Source organism: Dendropsophus ebraccatus, chromosome 2, assembly GCF_027789765.1.
Source record: "Dendropsophus ebraccatus isolate aDenEbr1 chromosome 2, aDenEbr1.pat, whole genome shotgun sequence".
Classification (NCBI taxonomy): domain Eukaryota; kingdom Metazoa; phylum Chordata; class Amphibia; order Anura; family Hylidae; genus Dendropsophus; species Dendropsophus ebraccatus.
The window spans coordinates 209,333,408-209,359,220 of NC_091455.1; the positions used below are offsets into that span (position 1 = coordinate 209,333,408).

The 25,813-nt window shown below is 44.7% G+C and overlaps 1 protein-coding gene across 5 annotated transcripts in view; it reads right to left on the minus strand.

Annotated features, from left to right (window-relative positions):
* PHF14 (PHD finger protein 14) overlaps nucleotides 1–25,813 on the minus strand; it is a 164,576-nt gene that overhangs the window by 82,925 nt on the left and 55,838 nt on the right. For all 5 annotated transcript variants that reach the window (XM_069959354.1, XM_069959357.1, XM_069959355.1 and 2 more), the window contains 3 exons: nucleotides 16,518–16,658; nucleotides 12,828–12,884; nucleotides 12,604–12,728 (listed from right to left, as the gene is read on the minus strand). In XM_069959354.1, coding sequence (XP_069815455.1) covers nucleotides 12,604–12,728; nucleotides 12,828–12,884; nucleotides 16,518–16,658 — 323 coding nt within the window. The remainder of the gene's footprint in view (nucleotides 1–12,603; nucleotides 12,729–12,827; nucleotides 12,885–16,517; nucleotides 16,659–25,813) is intronic.

Here is a 25,813-nt window from a genome sequence, read left to right on the forward strand (position 1 = left end):
ACATAGACATTAACCATGTAGCCCAAAATGATAAATCAGCCTCTGCTACATCAGATCTGCAAATCCATTAAAACCAGAATTGAAACTCTTGCCTACTGTAATTCTCGGAGGGGATATGTACCATTTCTATTATTGCTCTGCATGTTAACACCGCATATAGCACTTACTAAATATATGACTTTAATTAGCCATTATCTTGGTGCTCACATAAAACTCCCATCTTAAAACCCTCCAAGACTTCCCAGACACACAGGGGATTTCCGATTTTTCCCTTTAGGCTAATAATGGATGACTTTTCCAAAAATCTTTAAGAGCCTCATTTGTTTAGGTGCGGCCTCCACCATGGATATTAATGCCGGATGAGGTTTTATTCATTTGCTCCCCATAACAATTTATTCTTTAGTGACAGGCAGTCTGTGACCTTTTGGGGGGCTGAGCTCTACCAGTACATCGCTCTCCTCCTGGAAATGCGCCTCAACAAATGACAAGCGCCGCGCCGTATATCTCATGGCTGCGCTCTCTGTAAATTTTAATTAGAAAGAATGCTTCACTGATTTAGATTTCTCCCCAGTATGCAATTACTGCTGAGGAACAACATAAATTAAAACCTAAAAAGAAATGCTTTCCAGTCTACATTATGCACAGTCATTTTCTTATTCTTTCCACAGTCACACCTTACATTCAGCTGTGGAGTACCAGCTGCAGCCAGGTTATACTATGCCAATCATATGGCACAACTACCCCACACCAAGCACTGCTCAACCACAGGGGAATGGATACTTACATTACAGTATTATGGTAGTTATATTCTTGTATATAGGAACAGTATTATAGTAATGATATTCCTGTATGTAGGAGCAGTATTATAGTAGTTATATTCCTGTATATAGGAGCAGTATTATAGTAGTTATATTCCTGTATATAGGAGGCGGTATTATAGTAGTTATATTCTTGTATATAGGGGCAGTATTATAGTAGTAATATTCCTGTATATAGGAGCAGTATTATAGTCGTTATATTCTTGTATATAGGGAGTAGTGTTATAGTAGTTACTGTATATTCTTGCATATAGGAGCAGTATTATAGTAGTTATATTCTTGTATATAGGAGCAGTATTATAGTAGTTATATTCCTGTATATAGGAGCAGTATTATAGTAGTTATGGTTCAGGGAAGAAAAAGAGTGCTGCACCTCACACCTATGGCTGATACTAGTACCTCTCGGCTGCATAAAAAACATCAGAATTCTGTAAGTGAATTGATCAAGCCATACTGCCCCATGTACCGCGTGCAGGTATCTGATACACATGGGTCCCTACACTAAGTCCACACTGTGGGTCTGGTCCTGTGACATTGGGGTTGCAGGGCCGTTCCATGGCCTCCCTTCCCTGCATGTGCACGCTTTGCGGGGTTGGCGGTCGCTGACCGACACGGTGTGGAGTTAGCGTAGGGACCCGTGTGGACCAGAGGACCTGCGCAGTGGTACACGGGGCAATATGGCTTGATCATTTCATATACAGACACTCTGGTGTTGATTTTTAATATAGGCCTAGCGGCATTAGTATCAGCCATAGATGGGATGTGCAGCCGTTCCATTCTCTCCAGTTCAGATCATAGTAGTTATATTCCTGTATATAGGAGCAGTATTATAGTAGTTATATTCCTGTATATAGGGAGCAGTATTATAGTCGTTATATTCCTGTATATAGGGGGCAGTATTATAGTAGGTATATTCCTGTATATAGGAGCAGTATTATAGCAGTTATATTCCTGTATATAGGAGCAGTATTATAGTAGTTATATTCTTGTATATAGGAGCAGTATTATAGTAGGTATATTCCTGTATATAGGAGCAGTATTATAGTAGTTATATTCCTGTATATAGGGAGCAGTATTATAGCAGTTATATTCCTGTATATAGGAGCAGTATTATAGCAGTTATATCCCTGTATATAGGAGTAGTATTATAGTAGTTATATTCTTGTATATAGGAGCAGTATTATAGTAGTTATATTCTTGTATATAGGAGCAGTATTATAGTAGTTATATTCTTGTATATAGGGGGCAGTATTATAGTAGTTATCAGTAGTGCTGTAGTTAGTAGTAGAGACCCGCACCACACCAAACACTACACCACTTAAACAGGAGTCCAATGAGACAAAGCAGCAAGATACTGTCCGTGACCTGCAATTGCTATACAGGGGTGCAGACAACAGAGAGGAGGCGTACTATTGTGTTGTGGAAGTGTGAAGTAGCACTCACCCGTGATTTGCAGCCTTATGACTTTATTAGGTCCACGGAAAGCGGGGAGGGGAAGGTATTAGGTGCAGACGCGTCCGAGGATGCCCGTTTCAGGGACACACCCCCTTTGTCGACCAGGTGCAGTAGTTTTATATATATATATATATATATATATATATATATATATATATATATATATATATATACACACTCACCGGCCACTTTATTAGGTACACCTGTCCAACTACACGTTACCACTTAATTTCTAATCAGCCAATCACATGGCGGCAACTCAGTGCATTTAGGCATGTAGACATGGTCAAGACAATCTCCTGCAGTTCAAACCGAGCATCAGTATGGGGAAGAAAGGTGATTTGGTGCCTTTGAACGTGGCATGGTTGTTGGTGCCAGAAGGGCTGGTCTGAGTATTTCAGAAACTGCTGATCTACTGGGATTTTCACGCACAACCATCTCTAGGGTTTACAGAGAATGGTCCGAAAAAGAAAAACCATCCAGTGAGCGGCAGTTCTGTGGGCGGAAATGCCTTGTTGATGCCAGAGATCAGAGGAGAATGGGCAGACTGGTTCCAGCTGATAGAAAGGCAACAGTGACTCAAATAGCCAACCGTTACACCCAAGGTAGGCAGAAGAGCATCTCTGAACGCACAGTACGGCCAACTTTGAGGCAGATGGGCTACAGCAGCAGAAGACCACACCGGGTGCCACTCCGCTCAGCTAAGAACAGGAAACTGAGGCTACAATTTGCACAAGCTCATCGAAATTGGACAGTAGAAGATTGGAAAAACGTTGCCTGGTCTGATGAGTCTTGATTTATGCTGCGACATTCGGATGGTAGGGTCAGAATTTGGCGCCAACAACATGAAAGCATGGATCCATCCTGCCTTGTATCAACGGTTCAGGCTGGTGGTGGTGGTGTCATGGTGTGGGGAATATTTTCTTGGCACTCTTTGGGCCCCTTGGTACCAATTGAGCATGGTTGCAACGCCACAGCCTACCTGAGTATTGTTGCTGACCATGTCCATCCCTTTATGACCACAATGGACCCAACATCTGATGGCTACTTTCAGCAGGATAATGCGCCATGTCATAAAGCTAGAATCATCTCAGACTGGTTTCTTGAACATGACAATGAGTTCACTGTACTCCAATGGCCTCCACAGTCACCAGATCTCAATCCAATAGAGCATCTTTGGGATGTGGTGGAACGGGAGATTGGCATCATGGATGTGCAGCCGACAAATCTGCAGCAACTGTGTGATGCCATCATGTCAATATGGACCAAAATCTCTGAGGAAGCTTCCAGCACCTTGTTGTATCTATGCCACCAAGAATTGAGGCAGTTCTGAAGGCAAAAGGGGGTCCAACCCGTTACTAGCATGGTGTACCTAATAAAGTGGCCGGTGAGTGTATATAAGTTATAGTTATAGTAATTATATTCTTGTATATAGGGGGCTGTATAGTAATAGGGAGCATCAACACGGAGGCCAATTGAGAAAACAAAGTGGATTTTAACAACCTAGATGCCAGAGTTCCTACTGACCCCGACATTCGCGGGATACAATGACCAGGATCAGATATATCTTGACTATAGATGGCATTTTTCAGTTGTTGACAGAAGACAGAGCCAACTCCATTGTTTCACAGGGAACATCCACCATACATGTACCATAGATATCAAAGAGTATAAAATTTTTGTGGATTGAAAACATTTAAATGTGCCAAACTAGAAAAAACTAAGAGAGGAATCAAGTGAGGGCCTTTTTTTCCCCAATAGTATATTAAGATACTATATATACACAAGCACTCACAATTCAAAAGCCGCGAGGCTTTATCCAAGGGTTCTCAACATTATTATTAAGGATTCCAATCCTATCTTAAAGGGGAAAGACAATTGTTTTATATAAAGGGAATAAAAAATTGAAAAAAAATCAGCAAAATGAAATTAAATCACAGCAAGGCTCTTTACGTCTAGACTGAAGTGGGAAAGGTTAGGGCTTCATCCAGCACATCACTTGGCGTGGTTAAAGGCACATCTCTCTACATAACGGCTGGAGTAGCACTACTGACTGCTTCTCTCCCCGGACTTAATGTGGCAGCTGACGGATTACGGCATTTTAAGGAAACCACAGAGCGGTAATTTCACCGGCTATCTGGGCGAAAGCAATTCTATGATTCAGGATAACTACTGTGTTTATGAGGATTGGGAAAAGTCAGACGGCGGCGGGCTCGCTTTGTTTAGTACATTCGCTTTAGGAAATGTGTTTGATGCGAACAAATCAGAGCCGTAAAAGATTGATGCAAAGTATATGAGCAGTTAAAGCAAACAACGGCCATATTTTAAGATGGACTTCCAGTTATTTGTGGAAGATTTCCTGTAAAAATTTCCTCTAGGGTGCAATACTAAAACAATATATTTTACTTAAAATTGCAAGCAGTGTAATATTTTATAGCAGTTTTCCTTCTCCACTAAAAGACTGGAAACACTGACAAGAAGCACTGGATTGCCTCTATCCACTAGGAAAACCATGTGGGCATCATTGCTGGAGTCAAGAAGTGCAAGCTCCTAATCATACAAGTATACACAGAAGAAAGAGAAATAGGATTATGGAGAAAGCTTACAAAAAGTGCAGACGACAAAACATGAGAGAGAAGAACTGAAACTGGTGAACTAAGGTTGCAAGTTCCTGTTAACACATACAGAAGGACAGCTCTGGAGTAAAAACTGTCTCTCTACAGTGTCGGAATCACCTATAAGCCTTCAGATTCCACTTCCAAGAACAGACTTATCTGCAACCTAACATTTCTAGCTTCAAAAACACTATTTTTTTTTAGATATGCTTACCTAGAGGGGTTATACAATACTGCCTTATATACAAGAATATAACTACTATAATACTGCTCCCTATATACAGGAATATAACTACTATAATACTGCTCTTATATACAGGAATATAACTACTATAATACTGCTCATATATACAGGAATATAACTACTATAATACTGCTCCTATATACAGGAATATAACTACTATAATACTGCCCCCTATATACAAGAATATAACTACTATAATACTGCTCCTATATACAAGAATATAACTACTATAATACTGCTCCTATATACAGGGATATAACTACTATAATACTGCTACTATATACAGGAATATAACTACTATAATACACGACATGGAGAGAAAGGAACGGCTGCACATCCCATCTATGGCTGATACTAATGCCGCTAGGCCTATTTTAAAATTCAACAACAGGGTGTCTGTATATAATTTGATCAAACCATAATAGCCCCGTGTACCACGTGCAGGTCCTCTGGTTCACACGGGTCCCTACGCTAACTCCACACCATGTCGGTCAGTGACCACCACCCCCGCAAAGTGTGCACGTGCAGGGAAGGGAGGCCATGGAATGGCCCTGCAACCCCCATGTCACAGGACCAGACCCAAAATGCCCCACCAGAACCCAGCCAGCACCACCGGCAGGGAAGGCTGCCCCCAAACCTGCACGTGGTACACGGGGCTATTATGGTTTGATCAAATTATATACAGACACCCTGGTGTTGAATTTTAAAATAGGCCCAGCGGCATTAGTATCAGCCATAGATGGGATGTGCAGCCGTTCCTTTCTCTCCATGTCGGATAACTACTATAATACTGCCTCCTATATACAAGAATATAACTACTATAATACGAACTGGAGAGAGTGGAACGGCTGCACATCCCATCTATGGCTGATACTAATGCCGCTAGGCCTATATTAAAAATCAACACCAGAGTGTCTGTATATGAATTGATCAAGCCATATTGCCCCGTGTACCACCGCGCAGGTCCTCTGGTCCACACGGGTCCCTACGCTAACTCCACACCGTGTCGGTCAGCGACCGCCAACCCCGCAAAGCGTGCACATGCAGGGAAGGGAGGCCATGGAACGGCCCTGCAACCCCAATGTCACAGGACCAGACCCAAAAAGCCCCACCAAAACCCAGCCAGCACCACCGGCGGGGAAGGCTGCCCCCAAACAACACAAGTATGGATATGGTATTACACTTACCATTGCTGCTCTCACAGAATGGGGAAGACATAGGGTCCAGATATGTGAGCACAGACATATCCTGCTAATTTTGGTCATGTGGGTCTTATAAAGGAGTGCTAGCTGTTCAGAGAGGGAGAACTGTGAAACACGAACTGGAGAGAGTGGAACGGCTGCACATCCCATCTATGGCTGATACTAATGCCGCTAGGCCTATATTAAAAATCAACACAGGAGTGTCTGTATATGAATTGATCAAGCCATATTGCCCCGTGTACCACCGCGCAGGTCCTCTGGTCCACACGGGTCCCTACGCTAACTCCACACCGTGTCGGTCAGCGACCGCCAACCCCGCAAAGCGTGCACATGCAGGGAAGGGAGGCCATGGAACGGCCCTGCAACCCCAATGTCACAGGACCAGACCCAAAAAGCCCCACCAAAACCCAGCCAGCACCACCGGCGGGGAAGGCTGCCCCCAAACAACACAAGTATGGATATGGTATTACACTTACCATTGCTGCTCTCACAGAATGGGGAAGACATAGGGTCCAGATATGTGAGCACAGACATATCCTGCTAATTTTGGTCATGTGGGTCTTATAAAGGAGTGCTAGCTGTTCAGAGAGGGAGAACTGTGAAACACGAACTGGAGAGAGTGGAACGGCTGCACATCCCATCTATGGCTGATACTAATGCCGCTAGGCCTATATTAAAAATCAACACCAGAGTGTCTGTATATGAATTGATCAAGCCATATTGCCCCGTGTACCACCGCGCAGGTCCTCTGGTCCACACGGGTCCCTACGCTAACTCCACACCGTGTCGGTCAGCGACCGCCAACCCCGCAAAGCGTGCACATGCAGGGAAGGGAGGCCATGGAACGGCCCTGCAACCCCAATGTCACAGGACCAGACCCAAAAAGCCCCACCAAAACCCAGCCAGCACCACCGGCGGGGAAGGCTGCCCCCAAACAACACAAGTATGGATATGGTATTACACTTACCATTGCTGCTCTCACAGAATGGGGAAGACATAGGGTCCAGATATGTGAGCACAGACATATCCTGCTAATTTTGGTCATGTGGGTCTTATAAAGGAGTGCTAGCTGTTCAGAGAGGGAGAACTGTGAAACACGAACTGGAGAGAGTGGAACGGCTGCACATCCCATCTATGGCTGATACTAATGCCGCTAGGCCTATATTAAAAATCAACACCAGAGTGTCTGTATATGAATTGATCAAGCCATATTGCCCCGTGTACCACCGCGCAGGTCCTCTGGTCCACACGGGTCCCTACTCTAACTCCACACCGTGTCGGTCAGCGACCGCCAACCCCGCAAAGCGTGCACATGCAGGGAAGGGAGGCCATGGAACGGCCCTGCAACCCCAATGTCACAGGACCAGACCCAAAAAGCCCCACCAAAACCCAGCCAGCACCACCGGCGGGGAAGGCTGCCCCCAAACAACACAAGTATGGATATGGTATTACACTAACCATTGCTGCTCTCACAGAATGGGGAAGACATAGGGTCCAGATATGTGAGCACAGACATATCCTGCTAATTTTGGTCATGTGGGTCTTATAAAGGAGTGCTAGCTGTTCAGAGAGGGAGAACTGTGAAACACGAACTGGAGAGAGTGGAACGGCTGCACATCCCATCTATGGCTGATACTAATGCCGCTAGGCCTATATTAAAAATCAACACCAGAGTGTCTGTATATGAATTGATCAAGCCATATTGCCCCGTGTACCACCGCGCAGGTCCTCTGGTCCACACGGGTCCCTACGCTAACTCCACACCGTGTCGGTCAGCGACCGCCAACCCCGCAAAGCGTGCACATGCAGGGAAGGGAGGCCATGGAACGGCCCTGCAACCCCAATGTCACAGGACCAGACCCAAAAAGATACCGGCACGAGGTACATGGGGCAGTATGGCTTGATCAATTCATACACAAAATTCTGATGTGTTTTATATTTAGCCAAGCGGCACTAGTATCAGCCATAGGTGTGATGTGCAGCACTCTGTTTCTTCCCTGAGCCACATTTTGTTTCTCTCTTTTCTCCGTGTTTTGCACTCCTCCTGGTGAGACCCACATGACCGCAATTAGCAGGAGACACCTGAGTGCACATGGTTTTAATCCCTCCTGTTTTTTTCCCATTCTGTTTGCTGCAGCTATGGTGAGCGCAATACCTTATCCAGACTTGTGCTGCTTGGGGGCGACCTTCTCCGCCGGCGGTGCTGGCCGGGTTCTGGTGTGGTGTTTTTGGGTCTGGTCCTGTGGCATGGGGGTCGCAGGGCCGTCCCATGGCCCCCGTTCCCTGGCTGTGCACGCCTGCGGGGTTGGTGGCCACTGACTGGCACGGTGTGGACTTAGTGTAGGGACCCATGTGTATCAGATACCGGCACGAGGTACATGGGGCAGTATGGCTTGATCAATTCATACACAAAATTCTGATGTGTTTTATATTTAGCCAAGCGGCACTAGTATCAGCCATAGGTGTGATGTGCAGCACTCTGTTTCTTCCCTGAGCCACATTTTGTTTCTCTCTTTTCTCCGTGTTTTGCACTCCTCCTGGTGAGACCCACATGACCGCAATTAGCAGGAGACACCTGAGTGCACATGGTTTTAATCCCTCCTGTTTTTTTCCCATTCTGTTTGCTGCAGCTATGGTGAGCGCAATACCTTATCCAGACTTGTGCTGCTTGGGGGCGACCTTCTCCGCCGGCGGTGCTGGCCGGGTTCTGGTGTGGTGTTTTTGGGTCTGGTCCTGTGGCATGGGGGTCGCAGGGCCGTCCCATGGCCCCCGTTCCCTGGCTGTGCACGCCTGCGGGGTTGGTGGCCACTGACTGGCACGGTGTGGACTTAGTGTAGGGACCCATGTGTATCAGATACCGGCACGAGGTACATGGGGCAGTATGGCTTGATCAATTCATACACAAAATTCTGATGTGTTTTATATTTAGCCAAGCGGCACTAGTATCAGCCATAGGTGTGATGTGCAGCACTCTGTTTCTTCCCTGAGCCACATTTTGTTTCTCTCTTTTCTCCGTGTTTTGCACTCCTCCTGGTGAGACCCACATGACCGCAATTAGCAGGAGACACCTGAGTGCACATGGTTTTAATCCCTCCTGTTTTTTTCCCATTCTGTTTGCTGCAGCTATGGTGAGCGCAATACCTTATCCAGACTTGTGCTGCTTGGGGGCGACCTTCTCCGCCGGCGGTGCTGGCCGGGTTCTGGTGTGGTGTTTTTGGGTCTGGTCCTGTGGCATGGGGGTCGCAGGGCCGTCCCATGGCCCCCGTTCCCTGGCTGTGCACGCCTGCGGGGTTGGTGGCCACTGACTGGCACGGTGTGGACTTAGTGTAGGGACCCATGTGTATCAGATACCGGCACGAGGTACATGGGGCAGTATGGCTTGATCAATTCATACACAAAATTCTGATGTGTTTTATATTTAGCCAAGCGGCACTAGTATCAGCCATAGGTGTGATGTGCAGCACTCTGTTTCTTCCCTGAGCCACATTTTGTTTCTCTCTTTTCTCCGTGTTTTGCACTCCTCCTGGTGAGACCCACATGACCGCAATTAGCAGGAGACACCTGAGTGCACATGGTTTTAATCCCTCCTGTTTTTTTCCCATTCTGTTTGCTGCAGCTATGGTGAGCGCAATACCTTATCCAGACTTGTGCTGCTTGGGGGCGACCTTCTCCGCCGGCGGTGCTGGCCGGGTTCTGGTGTGGTGTTTTTGGGTCTGGTCCTGTGGCATGGGGGTCGCAGGGCCGTCCCATGGCCCCCGTTCCCTGGCTGTGCACGCCTGCGGGGTTGGTGGCCACTGACTGGCACGGTGTGGACTTAGTGTAGGGACCCATGTGTATCAGATACCGGCACGAGGTACATGGGGCAGTATGGCTTGATCAATTCATACACAAAATTCTGATGTGTTTTATATTTAGCCAAGCGGCACTAGTATCAGCCATAGGTGTGATGTGCAGCACTCTGTTTCTTCCCTGAGCCACATTTTGTTTCTCTCTTTTCTCCGTGTTTTGCACTCCTCCTGGTGAGACCCACATGACCGCAATTAGCAGGAGACACCTGAGTGCACATGGTTTTAATCCCTCCTGTTTTTTTCCCATTCTGTTTGCTGCAGCTATGGTGAGCGCAATACCTTATCCAGACTTGTGCTGCTTGGGGGCGACCTTCTCCGCCGGCGGTGCTGGCCGGGTTCTGGTGTGGTGTTTTTGGGTCTGGTCCTGTGGCATGGGGGTCGCAGGGCCGTCCCATGGCCCCCGTTCCCTGGCTGTGCACGCCTGCGGGGTTGGTGGCCACTGACTGGCACGGTGTGGACTTAGTGTAGGGACCCATGTGTATCAGATACCGGCACGAGGTACATGGGGCAGTATGGCTTGATCAATTCATACACAAAATTCTGATGTGTTTTATATTTAGCCAAGCGGCACTAGTATCAGCCATAGGTGTGATGTGCAGCACTCTGTTTCTTCCCTGAGCCACATTTTGTTTCTCTCTTTTCTCCGTGTTTTGCACTCCTCCTGGTGAGACCCACATGACCGCAATTAGCAGGAGACACCTGAGTGCACATGGTTTTAATCCCTCCTGTTTTTTTCCCATTCTGTTTGCTGCAGCTATGGTGAGCGCAATACCTTATCCAGACTTGTGCTGCTTGGGGGCGACCTTCTCCGCCGGCGGTGCTGGCCGGGTTCTGGTGTGGTGTTTTTGGGTCTGGTCCTGTGGCATGGGGGTCGCAGGGCCGTCCCATGGCCCCCGTTCCCTGGCTGTGCACGCCTGCGGGGTTGGTGGCCACTGACTGGCACGGTGTGGACTTAGTGTAGGGACCCATGTGTATCAGATACCGGCACGAGGTACATGGGGCAGTATGGCTTGATCAATTCATACACAAAATTCTGATGTGTTTTATATTTAGCCAAGCGGCACTAGTATCAGCCATAGGTGTGATGTGCAGCACTCTGTTTCTTCCCTGAGCCATAACTACTATAATACTGCCTCCTATATACAAGAATATAACTGCTATAATACTGCTCCCTATATACAAGGATATACTTACTATAATACTGCTCCTATATACAAGAATATAACTACTATAATACTGCCTCCTATATACAAGAATATAACTACTATAATACTGCCCCCTATACACAGGAATATAACTACTATAATACTGCTCCTATATACAAGAAGATACCTACTATAATACTGCTCCTATATACAGGAATATAACTACTATAATACTGCTCCTATATACAGGAATATAACTACTATAATACTGCTCCTATATACAGGGATATATCTACTATAATACTGCACCATATATACAAGAATATAACCACTATAATACTGCTCTTAAGGACAGGAATATAACTACATTATTAAGAAGATTCTACCTACAAGCAGGGACATACCTATACTGATGATGAACTTACAATAAAGGAAGTTGTGCCCGATGTCGGTTTCCGCGTATCAGGAGGCTTGAGGTGCTATATCATACAAAGCTGCTCATTAGTTGTATGTGATGGGGAGCAGATGTGAGACACTAATGGCTTCCCATTATTGAAGACCGGCCCTTCCTTTACAAATCCCATCAATAGACTTGAAAGATGGAAGCGCTGACAAAGACGCCGCCAATGCGTACACTATGTTTTCCCTAAGGTGTTGCGATGAAAGTAATGAATGACCCCGGTCAATGAGGCCCGGGAGGAGGTTAGTAAATAACTGAGAACGCCCTTGTTCAGATGAAAAGGAAAGTTAATGAAAAGAAATGTGATCAATTTACAACCCAAAACATCATCAGGATTAATTATAATAATCCTTGACTTACATGTGTACTTAAAACATGGCTTGGTTTTGTTAGATTAACCCTTCAGAGTAGTGACAGAGTGATGTTAGTGCTCACACCGCTGGTGTTGAGTGTGAGAGTAGTGCGCTGCTATTCCTCATTCTTGGCAATGAGAAGAAAGCCTTGATTTACCTTCCAGGCACAGTCTTCAGCTGCAGCTTCCCTATTTAGATTTTTCCTCTCCTGTACAAAGCCCATGGTAAGCCCCACTCCTTCTATAATCTGTCCTGATCCTAAAGACATATTTCTCCTGACAACAGGCAGTGGGCAGCAGGTTGCAGAAAAGTGGCCAAAACTTTAGAGCAGTTTTTGGTAAATGAAGTGACAAAAATATATTAGGAATCAAACAAGCTATCGCATGGAGGGAAGTTGCTTGAAACAGCAGCGCCTATGTAATAAAACTAGCCATGTAACCTTGTACTGTGATTCATGTTGTACCTGACAAGGTTTTCATTGTCTCCCATTCCTTTACATGATGCACATTCCGTCCTTGGGTCCTCTGATTTTAGCTTTTTATGTAACACCATGGGTTGCCTCCTCCTCCTCTCCCTTGGGGTGCGCTCCTACATCACAATGAGAAAAATACATGAGAAATACAATGTAACTATGAAGACGGCATGAGGCTGCTAGCAGTTCCTTATATAAAGATGTGTGATCCTGACCTCGGGTTTGCTGTCTTCAAGCAGGTAGCTCCTCTTTCGCTTCTGTCCTCGGGTTCTCTGAAAGGAAAATTAAGGTTTTACTCCTATGTCACTATCCTTACAAACCAAACCTTCTCCTATGTCACTATCCTTACAAACCAAACTTTCTCCTATGTCACTATCCTTACCTGCCAACCCTTCTCCTATGTCACTATCCTTACCTACCAAACCTTCTCCTATATCACTATCCTTACCTACCAAACCTTCTCCTATGTCACTATCCTTACCTACCAACCCTTCTCCTATATCACTATCCTTACCTACCAAACCTTCTCCTATGTCACTATCCTTACCTACCAACCCTTCTCCTATGTCACTATCCTTACCTACCAACCCTTCTCCTATGTCACTATCCTTACCTACCAAACCTTCTCCTATGTCACTATCCTTACCCACCAACCCTTCTCCTATGTCACTATCCTTACCTACCAAACCTTCTCCTATATCACTATCCTTACCTACCAACCCTTCTCCTATGTCACCATCCTTACCTACCAACCCTTCTCCTATGTCACTATCCTTACCTACCAACCCTTCTCCTATGTCACTATCCTTACCTACCAAACCTTCTCCTATGTCACTATCCTTACCTACCAAACCTTCTCCTATGTCACCATCCTTACCTACCAAACCTTCTCCTATGTCACTATCCTTACCTACCAAACCTTCTCCTATATCACTATCCTGACCTACCAAACCCTCTCCCAAGCCAATTACCCAAATACAACCTACATGTTACTCATTGTGAGACTTTTCAACCACGATAAAGATGCCAAGTTTGTTCAACCTCCTGCAATACCCGCAAAGTCACTTACAGCCTGGTTTTCAAATGTCGCCACAGAGTGCCACAAATCCCATCAGCGCACTGTGACCCATTATTTATCCTGCGCTATAAACGCCATATAGTTAATTGCGAAGGTTTCTTGCATCGTAACAGGGCCAGACGCTAATAATTTCATTTATTTTATTTTCCTGACATCCCTTTAAATACGGCATTTTACATCCAGTAATTAGAGTCCATAAAAACCAAAAGAGGATTGTTGGGGGATTAAAAGTTATTACATTTAAGGCAGAGTTAAAAAAAATACTGAAATATGTGGCAGCGACATAAAAAAAAACCCACAGCGAATATATGAAGAGAAAGCAGAAAGAGGCTTCAGACTTAATTTAATTACAGCTCAGAATCTGGCGTTCTCGCTATAAATCAGATTCACGACTGGAGTGGAAATGAGATCTGCGTTCATGGCAGAGGCCGCTTCCTCGCGGAGGGGAGAGGACGGACGGTTTCTATGAAAAAACTTAATTACTTCTCAGAACTTCATGTTTCGGCTACAGAAATACTAAATAGTTAGGCCTCCCGTCCAACAAAAACTGGCCAGGAGCTTTAAGAGAACAGCGGCCATCTTTATTTTCACTGTGGCTACTTCCTCCCTGTCCAAGGCGGATACTGGAGGTCTACCCAGCATTCCTTGTAAAGGAGTTATCTCAAGGTTATAAGTAGAGATGAGCGAACCTGGAGCATGCTCGAGAACTTTCGGCATTTGATTAGCGGTGGCTGCTGAACTTGGATAAAGCCCTAAGGCTATGTGGAAATCATGGATATAGTCATTGGCTGTATCCATGTTTTCCAGACAACCTTAGAGCTTTATCCAAGTTCAGCAGCCCCAGCTAATCAAATACCGATCGTTCGGGTTCGGATCGACTCGAGCCCGGTTCGCTCATCTCTAGTTATAAGTTATGCCTATTCACAGGACAGCATCAGTGGACTCTGACCACTAGGACCCCCAATGATTTCAAGAGCGAAAATAAATTGTCCCCTTATGTAAGCGGAGCGGCAGTCACATGCTTCAGGGAAGAATGGGAATCGTACACACTGGCAATTGCTGTGTTCCACCATAACTCATAGGGAATACAGCAGCAGCCAAGCCTGAGCTATGCACCTCTATATACTTGGGAGTCAAAATATATAGTGCTACATAATACAAACTTATAGAGCTACACGTAATATATAAAGTTATACACGGAATATAAATCAAGAGGATATAGCTATACGCAATATATAGAGCTAAAAGTGTAACAACATGCGCTACATGATCAGCTCAGTGCTGGGAAACCTTTATAAGTATTGGGAGTTAGAAATATAAAAAAAAAAAACTTAGAAATTATTTAATAATAGAAAAAGCAAAGAAAAAAATTAAAATAAAAAATTCAGACATCAGCAAAATTGACAAATAAACAAATGAACAGGGCCAATTTTTTTTCCGCACAGCGATGGCATCTCTTTATTAGTGCGCAGCACAGCCCCCGCCACATAATAGCAGCTGATTGGGAACTTTAGATTTTTTATTTTGGGAAGAATTTATACGAGCGCAGCGGAAGAGACAAGACAATCCCGAGCTCAGCACAAATGCCTTCCCTTAAGGGGTCATGTAAAGGGCCGGGATGGTAAGAAGCCGGGGGAGCCGCTCTTTACACTTCATCAACCAACACCTGTCCGCCCCGACCAGCCCCTGGCTATCCCTGGCCAAACGTGCACGAGTAGAGATAAGCGCAACTCAAGCATGTGCGGCATTTGAATACAGCCCTAGGGAGTCCAGGAATACATGGATGCAGCCTATGGCCTATAGCTGTATCCATGTTTTCAAGGATTCCATAGGGTGGCATCCAATATCTTCAGCCACCTTTAATCAAATGCCAAACAATCAGACTCGGGCAGGCATCCTCATCTTTAGAAGGGAGTAAGGGTCCTATTCAATCAGCCCGATCAACAATGTAAACAAGCACCGATCTGCTAGATCTACGTTTACTGGGCCTATTCCATAGCCTGATAATCGGTTAGCGAGGGCTGCAGCGACATAGTTACCAATGTCCTTGTAGCCCTTGTTTAAACACCATATATTACCTAAGCATGCTGCAGGGTTTCTCCTGCGCTCCTTCTTCCTCCCAAGCCCGCGCGCAGCAGCAGCTTCGGTGTGGCCTGTCTGAGCTGACAGACCGCTCAGCCAATCACTGGCCGCACCAAAGCTACTTCTGGGCGCAGGACCAGGAGTAAGAAGGAGCACAGGAGAAGACCTGCAACATGCTTAGGTAAAGCATGGTGCTTGTCAATTCGTCGGTCGCCCGCCGCGCATCTCTATTCCAAGCAGCGATGAGCGGTCAGTGCCCGATGATTGTAGGTTTGCACCTAAATAAACGATCAGCCAATGACACGATCATCGGCTGATCGTTGTCTTTATTCCATAGAGCGATAATCCACCGAATTCGGCCAATCACCGCTCCGTGGAATAGGACCCTAAGCTGATGCCACACTCTGCTACATGTCTACTAAAGGATCACCTCCCCGGAGAACACAGAAATAAGCATCTTAGGCATTTTATGGTTACCTGTGTTCTACCCTTCTGTTGTTGTGCCCCCCCCCCCCCCTACAGTGCAGAGGCTGCAGCGATCACAGGATTTTATGAGCTAGTTGTTTCCCCTATAGACCCAGCTTTCAATTCCTTGTCCGAGTTAGAGTACCTATTTAGGCCTCGTCTATCCACTGCTTTTTCCACCTTTGTGCTACGGCAGGCACCAGCAGGGAGGGAGTAAAGGGCTGCAGTAATCACAACAAGTACAGCGTCATAAAAGCCTTCGTAAAAGTGTTAACATTACCGACAACAGCTCACTCCTCGGAGTGTGTTCAGGAAGGATCTCCTCTTGCTTGGTGTCCACTGGAATCTTCTCCTTCTTTAGCTCCTCTGAGAGTCCATAATGTAACTGAGAGCTTTTCCGCCTTCCTCTAAAGCAATGCTTCTGAAAGACACAGGAGGACAGACATACATCATAGGCTGCGTATGGCTGAAATGTGGAAGCCAGTCACCAAACAAGTCTGTCAACAATCTCACCCAGTGGACCTGCTGCGGCGCTGGATCGGGTGTTTTTACACCCTATACCCAAACATACAGCTATATATGAGGCTCTGTATTGTGAATGAGATAGGTGGAGTTTTTCAATAGTTTCCATAACAAGTTGTCAATGCCTAAAAGGGGTACCCCAGCTAAAGTTATATAGATTGTAATTACTTGTAGTTTTTTTTTTTTTTTTTTAACGCTCTTCTGTTCAAAATGAATCACGAAGAGGAGCTGAGCCGATGGAGAGTGTCTGGGAAGAAAGACGGCAGCATCCCTCCTGCTTGTTTTAGGGTGTTGAAACATTGAAGGCAGCCTTCCTCTAATGTAAAACAGCTGATAACAGGGAGCAGTAGACTGCAGTAGACTATAATTGTGCTTAAGGTAGACTATAAAGCAGACCATACACTTAAAGTGGTACTCTGGAAAAAATATATATATATATTTTCTTAAATTAACTAGTGGCAGAAAGTTAAACAGATTTGTAATTTACTTCCATTTAAAATTTTCCAGTACTTTTCAGCTGCTGTATGTCCTGCAGGAAATGGTGTATTCTTTCCAATCTTGACACAGTGATCTCTGCTGCCACCTCTGTCCATGTCAGGAACTGTCCAGAGCAGGAGCAAATCCCCATAGAAAACCTCTCCTGCTCTGGACAGTTCCTGACATGGACAGAGGTGGCAGCAGAGAACACTGTGTCAGACTGAAAACAACACACCACTTCCTGCAGGACATACAGCAGCTGATAAGTACTAGAACACTGGAGATTTTTAAATAGAAGTAAATTACAAATCTGTATAACCTTCTGCCACCATGTTAGAACACATTTTTTTTTCTCCAGAGTACCCCTTAAAGTGTATGGTCTGCTTTATAGCCTACCTTAATGCAATGGAATGTCATCTATTACTCCCTGTTGTCAGCTGTTTTACATTAGAGGGAGGCTGCCTGCAATGTTCCAACACCCTAAAACAAGCAGGAGGGATGCCGCCTCATCTCCTCCGGAGGACTCCCAGCGCCATCGGCTCAGCTCCTCTTACTGACACTAAGTCCACTTGACTGATGACCCATTTTGAACCTAACAGAAGAGCGTTAAAATAAATAAATAAACTACAGTGATGATTTCCAAAGCCGAAAGCTCCAAATATCTGATTTTCCCATAATCCCTGTGACCTTTCATGTCTTTGTCGGAAGGAGCCCTCTTGATCTATGAAGCTCTCCGATAAGTGACCCTCCCCTGTCCTAAATTCATTATAAGAGAACCTATTAAAGGTGCTGTGTCCTCTTTACAAGATGCTCTTAAAGGTTTTATCTCAGAGCAAAGGAAAGAAGAAGAGGGGGAGAAAAAAAGGGAAAGATCAAATCAATGAGGCCGGGAATTGAGTCAACATGCATCAGAGGCTACAATCTGCACCGGAGCGGGCGGCGGGATGAAAGTCGAGCACCGCACCCGCCGCAGCCGCTGGATTATTGGCGTTTTCTGATGGTGAGAAAACAGGACACAGGGGGGAAAAACATGAAAAAAAAGGTTAAAAAGAATTTCACGGAGTGGCGGTTATTAAACTCCAATAAGGGCGACGTAACGCAAGCAGAAGGAAAGATGATAGTTACAAGAGACATAAGAATTATAGGATTTAAAGGGCATGTCCATCAAAAATCTCTCTCTCACATAAACATTAGAGGAGTCCGCTTCAGTTGTCATGTTCAATCTCTATTCTGTCCTTTACTTCTGGGATATGGCCGCCTTCACCTGTCTGCATGTGATGGGAGTTATAGCTTTGCAGCAGCTGCACGGATCGCTGCACTACGGTATATGGGCACTAGAGGTTGTCACCGGCGTCGTCTGCAATGTGCTGGTGAGCACTGCTATGATATCATAGTCTAGGCTCCAGTCTATACGTTTTATATAAGAAAGGTAAATGCAGTAAGTATAACCCCCACCTCTCCATCACTATCAGACACTAGCACCATGGGAAGAGCACAGAAACTCATCACTACACAAGCAGAATAGTGAGTGCAGCTCTGGAGTATAATACAGGATGTAACTCAGGATCAGTAATGTAATGTATGTAGACAGTGACCCCACCAGCAGAATAGTGAGTGCAGCTCTGGAGTATAAGGCTGGGTTCACACTACGTATATTTCAGTCAGTATTGTGGTCCTCATATTGCAACCAAAACCAGGAGTGGATTAAAAACACAGAAAGGATCTGTTCACACAATGGTGTAATTGAGTGGATGGCCGCCATATAATGGCAAATATTTGCTGTTATTTTAAAACAACGGCTGTTATATTGAAATAATGGCCGTTATTTACTGTTATATGGCGGCCATCCACTCAATTTCACCATTGTGTGAACAGAGCCTTTCTGTGTTTTTAATCCACTCCTGGATTTGGTTGCAATATGAGGACCACAATACTGACTGAAATATACGTAGTGTGAACCCAGCCTAATACAGGATGTAAGTCAGGATCAGTACAGGATCAGTAATGTAATGTACATACACAGTGACCCCACCAGCAGAATAGTGAGTGCAGCTCTGGAATATAATACAGAATGTAACTCAGGATCAGTAATGTAATGTATGTACACAGTGACCCCCACCAGCAGAATAGTGAGTGCAGCTCTGGAATATAATACAGAATGTAACTCAGGATCAGTAATGTAATGTACATACACAGTGACCCCACCAGCAGAATAGTGAGTGCAGCTCTGGAGTATAATACAGAATGTAACTCAGGATCAGTACAGGATCAGTAATGTAATGTATGTACACAGTGACCCCACCAGCAGAATAGTGAGTGCAGCTCTGGAGTATAATACAGAATGTAACTCAGGAGCAGTAATGTAATGTATGTACACAGTGACCCCACCAGCAGAATAGTGAGTGCAGCTCTGGGGTATAATACAGGATGTAACTCAGGATCAGTACAGGATCAGTAATGTAATGTATGTACACAGTGACCCCACCAGCAGAATAGTGAGTGCAGCTCTGGAGTATAATACAGGATGTAACTCAGGATCAGTAATGTAATGTATGTACACAGTGACCCCACCAGCAGAATAGGGAGTTCAGCTCTGGAGTATAATACAGGATGTAACTCAGGATCAGTAATGTAATGTATGTACATAGTGACCCCACCAGCAGAATAGGGAGTTTAGCTCTGGGGTATAATACAGGATGTAACTCAGGATCAGTAATGTATGTACACAGTGACCCCACCAGCAGAATAGTGAGTGCGGCTCTGGAGTATAATACAGGATGTAACTCAGGATCAGTACAGGATCAGTAATGTAATGTACGTACACAGCGACCCCACCAGCAGAATAGTGAGTGCAGCTCTGGAGTATAATAGAGGATGTAACTCAGGATCAGTACAGGATCAGTAATGTAATGAATATACACAGTGACCCCACCAGCAGAATAGTGAGTGCAGCTCTGGAGTATAATACAGGATGTAACTCAGGATCAGTAATGTAATGTATGTACACAGTGACCCCACCAGCAGAATAGTGAGTGCAGCTCTGGAGCATAATCCGGGGTAAGTAATATAATGTATGTACACATTAAATTACAGGGAGAACTTTATTAAGGTTTTACATAATTAATAATTGTCTTTCAGACATATAAATAAGTATTTGGATACAGTATAAGGCGCCGTCTCCCCATCACCGTGGAGCTGGACACATCTGTTAGTAGGTGACAGTGTCTGTATATACGTAACTCTTCGTTTTAATGAGGGTAACAGTGTCTGTAGCTTTTGTTCCCGCACCTGTTTTTCTCCCCTTAGGGTCTTCTGGGAGGTGGAATATCTGAAAACCAACAATGTGCTGGCGTCCCTGACAATGTGCGTCTGTAAGCACAAATACAGATAATGAAATCTCTCCTGAGCGCCGGCAAATACCTTATGAAACACTAAACAAACTTATGTGGGTCACAATTACAGCAGATCTGCAGCCCCCCCCCCCTCCCTGAAGTTCATTCTTCTCCATGTACAGAAGTTATCTAATATTCTACTTTATCATTATGGTTTAGCTCATTCAAAAAGTAACCGGCATCAGCTCTTCATATGCACTGACATCCTGTTAATATAGAGGAGCCAGTCAGGGGAAGCAGAGCTTCAGTGTAAAAGCATAGGGTACTGAAGAAGCCACAGACTACAGACATAGCATTATTCATTAATAATAATAATATTAATTTTATTTGTATAGCGCCAACAGATTCTGCAGCGCTTTTTTTTCTATGCATTTTTTTTCTATGCATTAAAGCTGAATTCATGTCAGAAAGGTATATAGATTTGTAATTTGCTTCTAATTTAAAAACCTCCAGTCTTTCAGTACTTATCAGCTGCTGTGTGTCCTGCAGGAAGTGGTGTATTCTTTTCAGTCTGACACAGTTCTCTTTGCTACCACCTCTGTCCATAGCAGAAGCAAATCCCCATAGAAAACCTCTCCTGCTCTGGACAGTTCCTGACATGGACAGAGGTGGCAGCAGAGAGCACTGTGTCAGACGGGAAAGAATACACTACTTCCTGCAGGGCATACAGCAGTAAATAAGTACTGGAAGACTGGAGTAATTTAGAAATCTGTATAAAACTTTCTGATAGGAGTTGATCTGAAGACAATTTTATTTCCTCTGAAGTACTCCTCCAATATAGGGATAATGTGTATTAGGGTATGCCAGGTATCTGTATTAAATTCCTTTATTTCCATGCATACCGCAATATCCTTGGCAATACAATGGACACCATGATGGAACTTACTGTGATGTAAGTGAAGTGAGTGTATATATTGTACAGCGGGGAATGTGCGCTTTATGACAGCTGCAAAACAGTGGAATTACGGGACAGAAAAGGTAATAGTGTCTCATGGAATACAGCCGGCAGAGCTGTATAGGTGTATAGTGTCAGGTCCTATTCCACGGCACGATTATCATTCAGATATCGTTAAATCGTTCGGAGCGAAGCGATAATCATTCGGTTGAATAGCAGTTAACGATTAAACAACCAACGAGAAATCGTTGATCATTTTATAAGACCTGGACCTATTTTTATCGTTGCTCATTTGCAAATCGTTCGGATGGAATAAGACGTTGTTTGGTCGTTTGCAGTAGCGACGAACGCAATAGCGACAACAAGTCAACCGCAAGAACGAACATAAGTAACGATCATCGTTCCATGTAAATGGGTGAACGATTTCAGGTCGTTCGCAATAGTGGTCATTTGAGATCGTTTATCGTTAATGATTATGCGAACGATAATCGTCCCGTGGAATAGCGCCCTAACACACATCTATGAACTGAAGTGCAGACACTATAAGGCCTGTTAAAGTCTATGAGCCAATGTAGAAGACCCCTCAAAAATAGGACCTGCCATTATATGGTCCGGATTGCGGTCTGGGCTCCACGGACTTTACTCCTATTCACAAATGCTTCATTGTGGGTGGCTGGTAGAGTGAGATCTGTGGGCCACCCGCAATCACGGACTGTGCACTGCAACGCCCAACGTGGATGTGTGCAGGGGGCTTTACTATCCTATCTTATCTAGTAATAGAGCAGCATAACAGATCATCCCTGCTTGCTGAGGATGAGATTACTCTGCTGACCCTGTCCCAGTCTACACAGCACAGCCAGCTCCACAAACTTCCATGGATCTTCTAGGGCCTCATTTACACCTTCAGTCAATTTTCCTCTGTTGCGCATTCGCAATTTGTATTTTTTCAGGATCCGCAAATACGTCTAAAAAAGTCAGCATCTCAAGGACTTCCATTGGCTAATTCGTTCTGCAACTACGGATCCGTTAATTAGCCTAAGGGCCCTATTGCACTGCCTGATGACTTTCTGTAAGCGAGCAATGATTTCTTTGATCAGCGCTCATTTACTGAGCCCATTCACTGCCCAATATTCGGGCAGCAAGGGCTGCATGGACATCATTAGTGATGTCTGTGCAGTCCCTCTAAAAAAATAAACTCCTACATAGCAGTAAACGCTCGCTGGCGTTCCGCAAGCCTCGGCCTGCTCCTGGCACTGTCTGAAGTCAAAAGTCGCTTAGCCAATCACTGGTCCTGACATTTACTATGCTTAGACTCGAATACAAGACTTCCCCTTTAAGAGCTAAAACAAAATGCATCTATTGCTGATAAAAAAAAACATCCCCCGTCACGACGACTAAGGCCTCTCGGCAGCGCAGGCAGATGTGATGAATCTGTGCGCTCCAGCTGGCCATACTCTTTAGTGATATGGATTTCCAGATAAGGCAGAGACTATTCATTTCACTTAAAATTGAAATTAGTTGTAATTAATTTGCAATATGTTTGGCAATGTCGCGGTCTAGTGATTCCGTTTTATTGTTATTGATTTTACACCAGAAACACAGCAAAAATCCATTTCATCCGCCTCTATAAACATATAAAGCAGATTAATGAATGTGCTATGGGATAAAATACCAGTCAGCAGAATATAAGAGGGTCCTCACTCCACTTAAAGGGACAGTCATACCAATACATACACAGTGTTAGCGCAGAGGTCCTCCAGACCTTACAGAAACGCTGCAATAAGACGCTGGGTGGGCCGTCATGTGGATATTTCTACGTCATTGAACGTCCACACACGTCACATAAAAAGAAGTGATTGAGGAAAGGAAGAAGAGACTTGGTAGGACTCTGCCTACAGGAGGGGTGACCCCCAACCTTTAAAGGAAATGTGCCCCTATATTTTCTATAACTGATTAGCGTCAGATACTAAAACTTGTTCTTTTATTCTAAACGGTTTCTATTTTCTGACTGTAATTTTTTTTATTTCACTGTTTTTTACATTGTTATGGGGGTGGCAATCTTGCCTGAGCTGTTTAACAGTGACATGCTTTACAGTAAGACTCATGGACATAGACGATAATAGACAGACTCTGTCCCCTTGAGATGAATGTGAGACATTACTGAGCCCACTCTGTGACCTGTGCAGAGGTCATTCCACAGAGGGCTGCTATTGTCTCCTCTATATACTGGTGTCACATGACGCTGCAATGCTGTACAGATCACTTTACAGCAGCCTCCTCTTATCACCACAGACACAACAGGAAGTCTTAGCTTAGTTTCAGCCCCAGTGGTGAGAATGCGAGCTGCAAGATATCAGGATTATTTTACAATATAGAAAGAAATATGGGAAATTAAAAAAAAAAAAAAAGAAAAAAGTTACCAAAAATTTTAAATAAATATATATTTAATATTTAAAAAAATTGTTTAAACAATAAGTAATTTTCTGATGGGACATTCCCTTAACATCTTAAGGACGCATGACGTACCGGTGCGTCATGCGTCCGAAAGAGGTGTTCAGAGCGGGGCCGCGTGGCGACCCCGTTCTGAATTGCCGCGGTCCCGGGTGCCACATGTAGCCATGTAGCGATTCAACCCCACTAGACACCAGGGAAGTGCTGCGCCCAGTAATCGGATGCAGCTGTCATCTTTGACAGCTGCATCTTATTACTGTATTAGTGGGCACGGCGATCGGGCCGTGCCCGCTAATACAGTAATCAGATGCAGCTGTCAAAGATGACAGCTGCATCCGATTACCGGACGCAGCACTTCCCTGGTGTCTAGTGGGGTGGATCGCTACATGTGGCCCCCTCCCCTAATAAAAGTCAGAATCACCCCCCGCATGCGTAATCGCCCGAACTATTAATTAATCACATTCCTGATCTTGCACGGTAAACGGCGTCAGCGCAAAAAAATCCCAAAGTGCATAATTGTGCATTTTTAGTCGCATCAAATCTAGAAAAAAATGTAATAAAAAGCGATCAAAAAGTCGTATATGCGCAATCAAGGTACCGATAGAAAGAATACATCATGGAGCAAAAAATTACACCTGACACAGCCCCATAGACCAAAGGATAAAAGCGCTATAAGCCTGGGAATGGAGCGATTTTAAGGAACGTATATTTGTTAACAATGGTTTTAATTTTTACAGGCCATCAGATACAATATAAGTTATACATGTTGTAAATTGTTGTAATCGTAACGACTTAAGGAACATGCATAGCAAGTCAGTTTTACCCCAGGGCGAATGGCGTACAAACAAATACCCCCCAAATAAAAGAAATGCGTTTTTTTGTTTTACCACACTTTGAATTGTTCCCTGGTTTTGCAGTGTACTTTATGCAAATATTGAGACTGTCATTGCAAAGTACAATTAGTGATGCAAAAAATAAGGGCTCATGTGGGTTTCTAGGTGGGAAAATGCAAGTGCTATGGCCTTTTAAACACACGGAGGAAAAACGAAACCGCAAAAACCTTAAGATGGTGATGTCACTTCCTGGATAACACGGTGATGTCACTTTCTGGATAACATGGTGATGTCACTTCCTGGATAACATGGGGATGTCACTTCCTGGATAACATGGGGATGTCACTTTCTGGATAACATGGCGATGTCACTTCCTGGATAACATGATGATGTCACTTCCTGGATAACATGGGGGTGTCACTTCCTGGATAACATGGTGATGTCACTTCCTGGATAACATGGTGATGTCACTTCCTGGATAACATGGGGGTGTCACTTCCTGGATAACATGGTGATGTCACTTCCTGGATAACATGGTGATGTCACTTCCTGGATAACATGGTGATGTCACAACCCGACTCCCAGAGCTGTGCGGGCTGTGGCTGCTGGAGAGGATGATGGCAGAGGGATGCTCAGTATCCCCCCCAGTGCCCTGTGTCCCTCAGTGTCCCCCTGCCATCATCCTCTCCAACAGCCACAGCCCGCACAGCTCTGGGAGTCGGGTCATCACATCACCATGTTATCCAGGAAGTGACATCACCATGTTATCCAGAAAGTGACATCACCATGTTATCCAGGAAGTGACATCACCATGTTATCCAGGAAGTGACATCACCATGTTATCCAGGAAGTGACATCACCATGTTATCCAGGAAGTGACATCACCATGTAATCCAGGAAGTGACATCACCATGTTATCCAGGAAGTAAAGCCTTGATGCATTAGTAAGTGCAGGGGAAAAAGCACTTTATGAGCATTTCCTGTAATAAGTGTAAATTGGTAATTC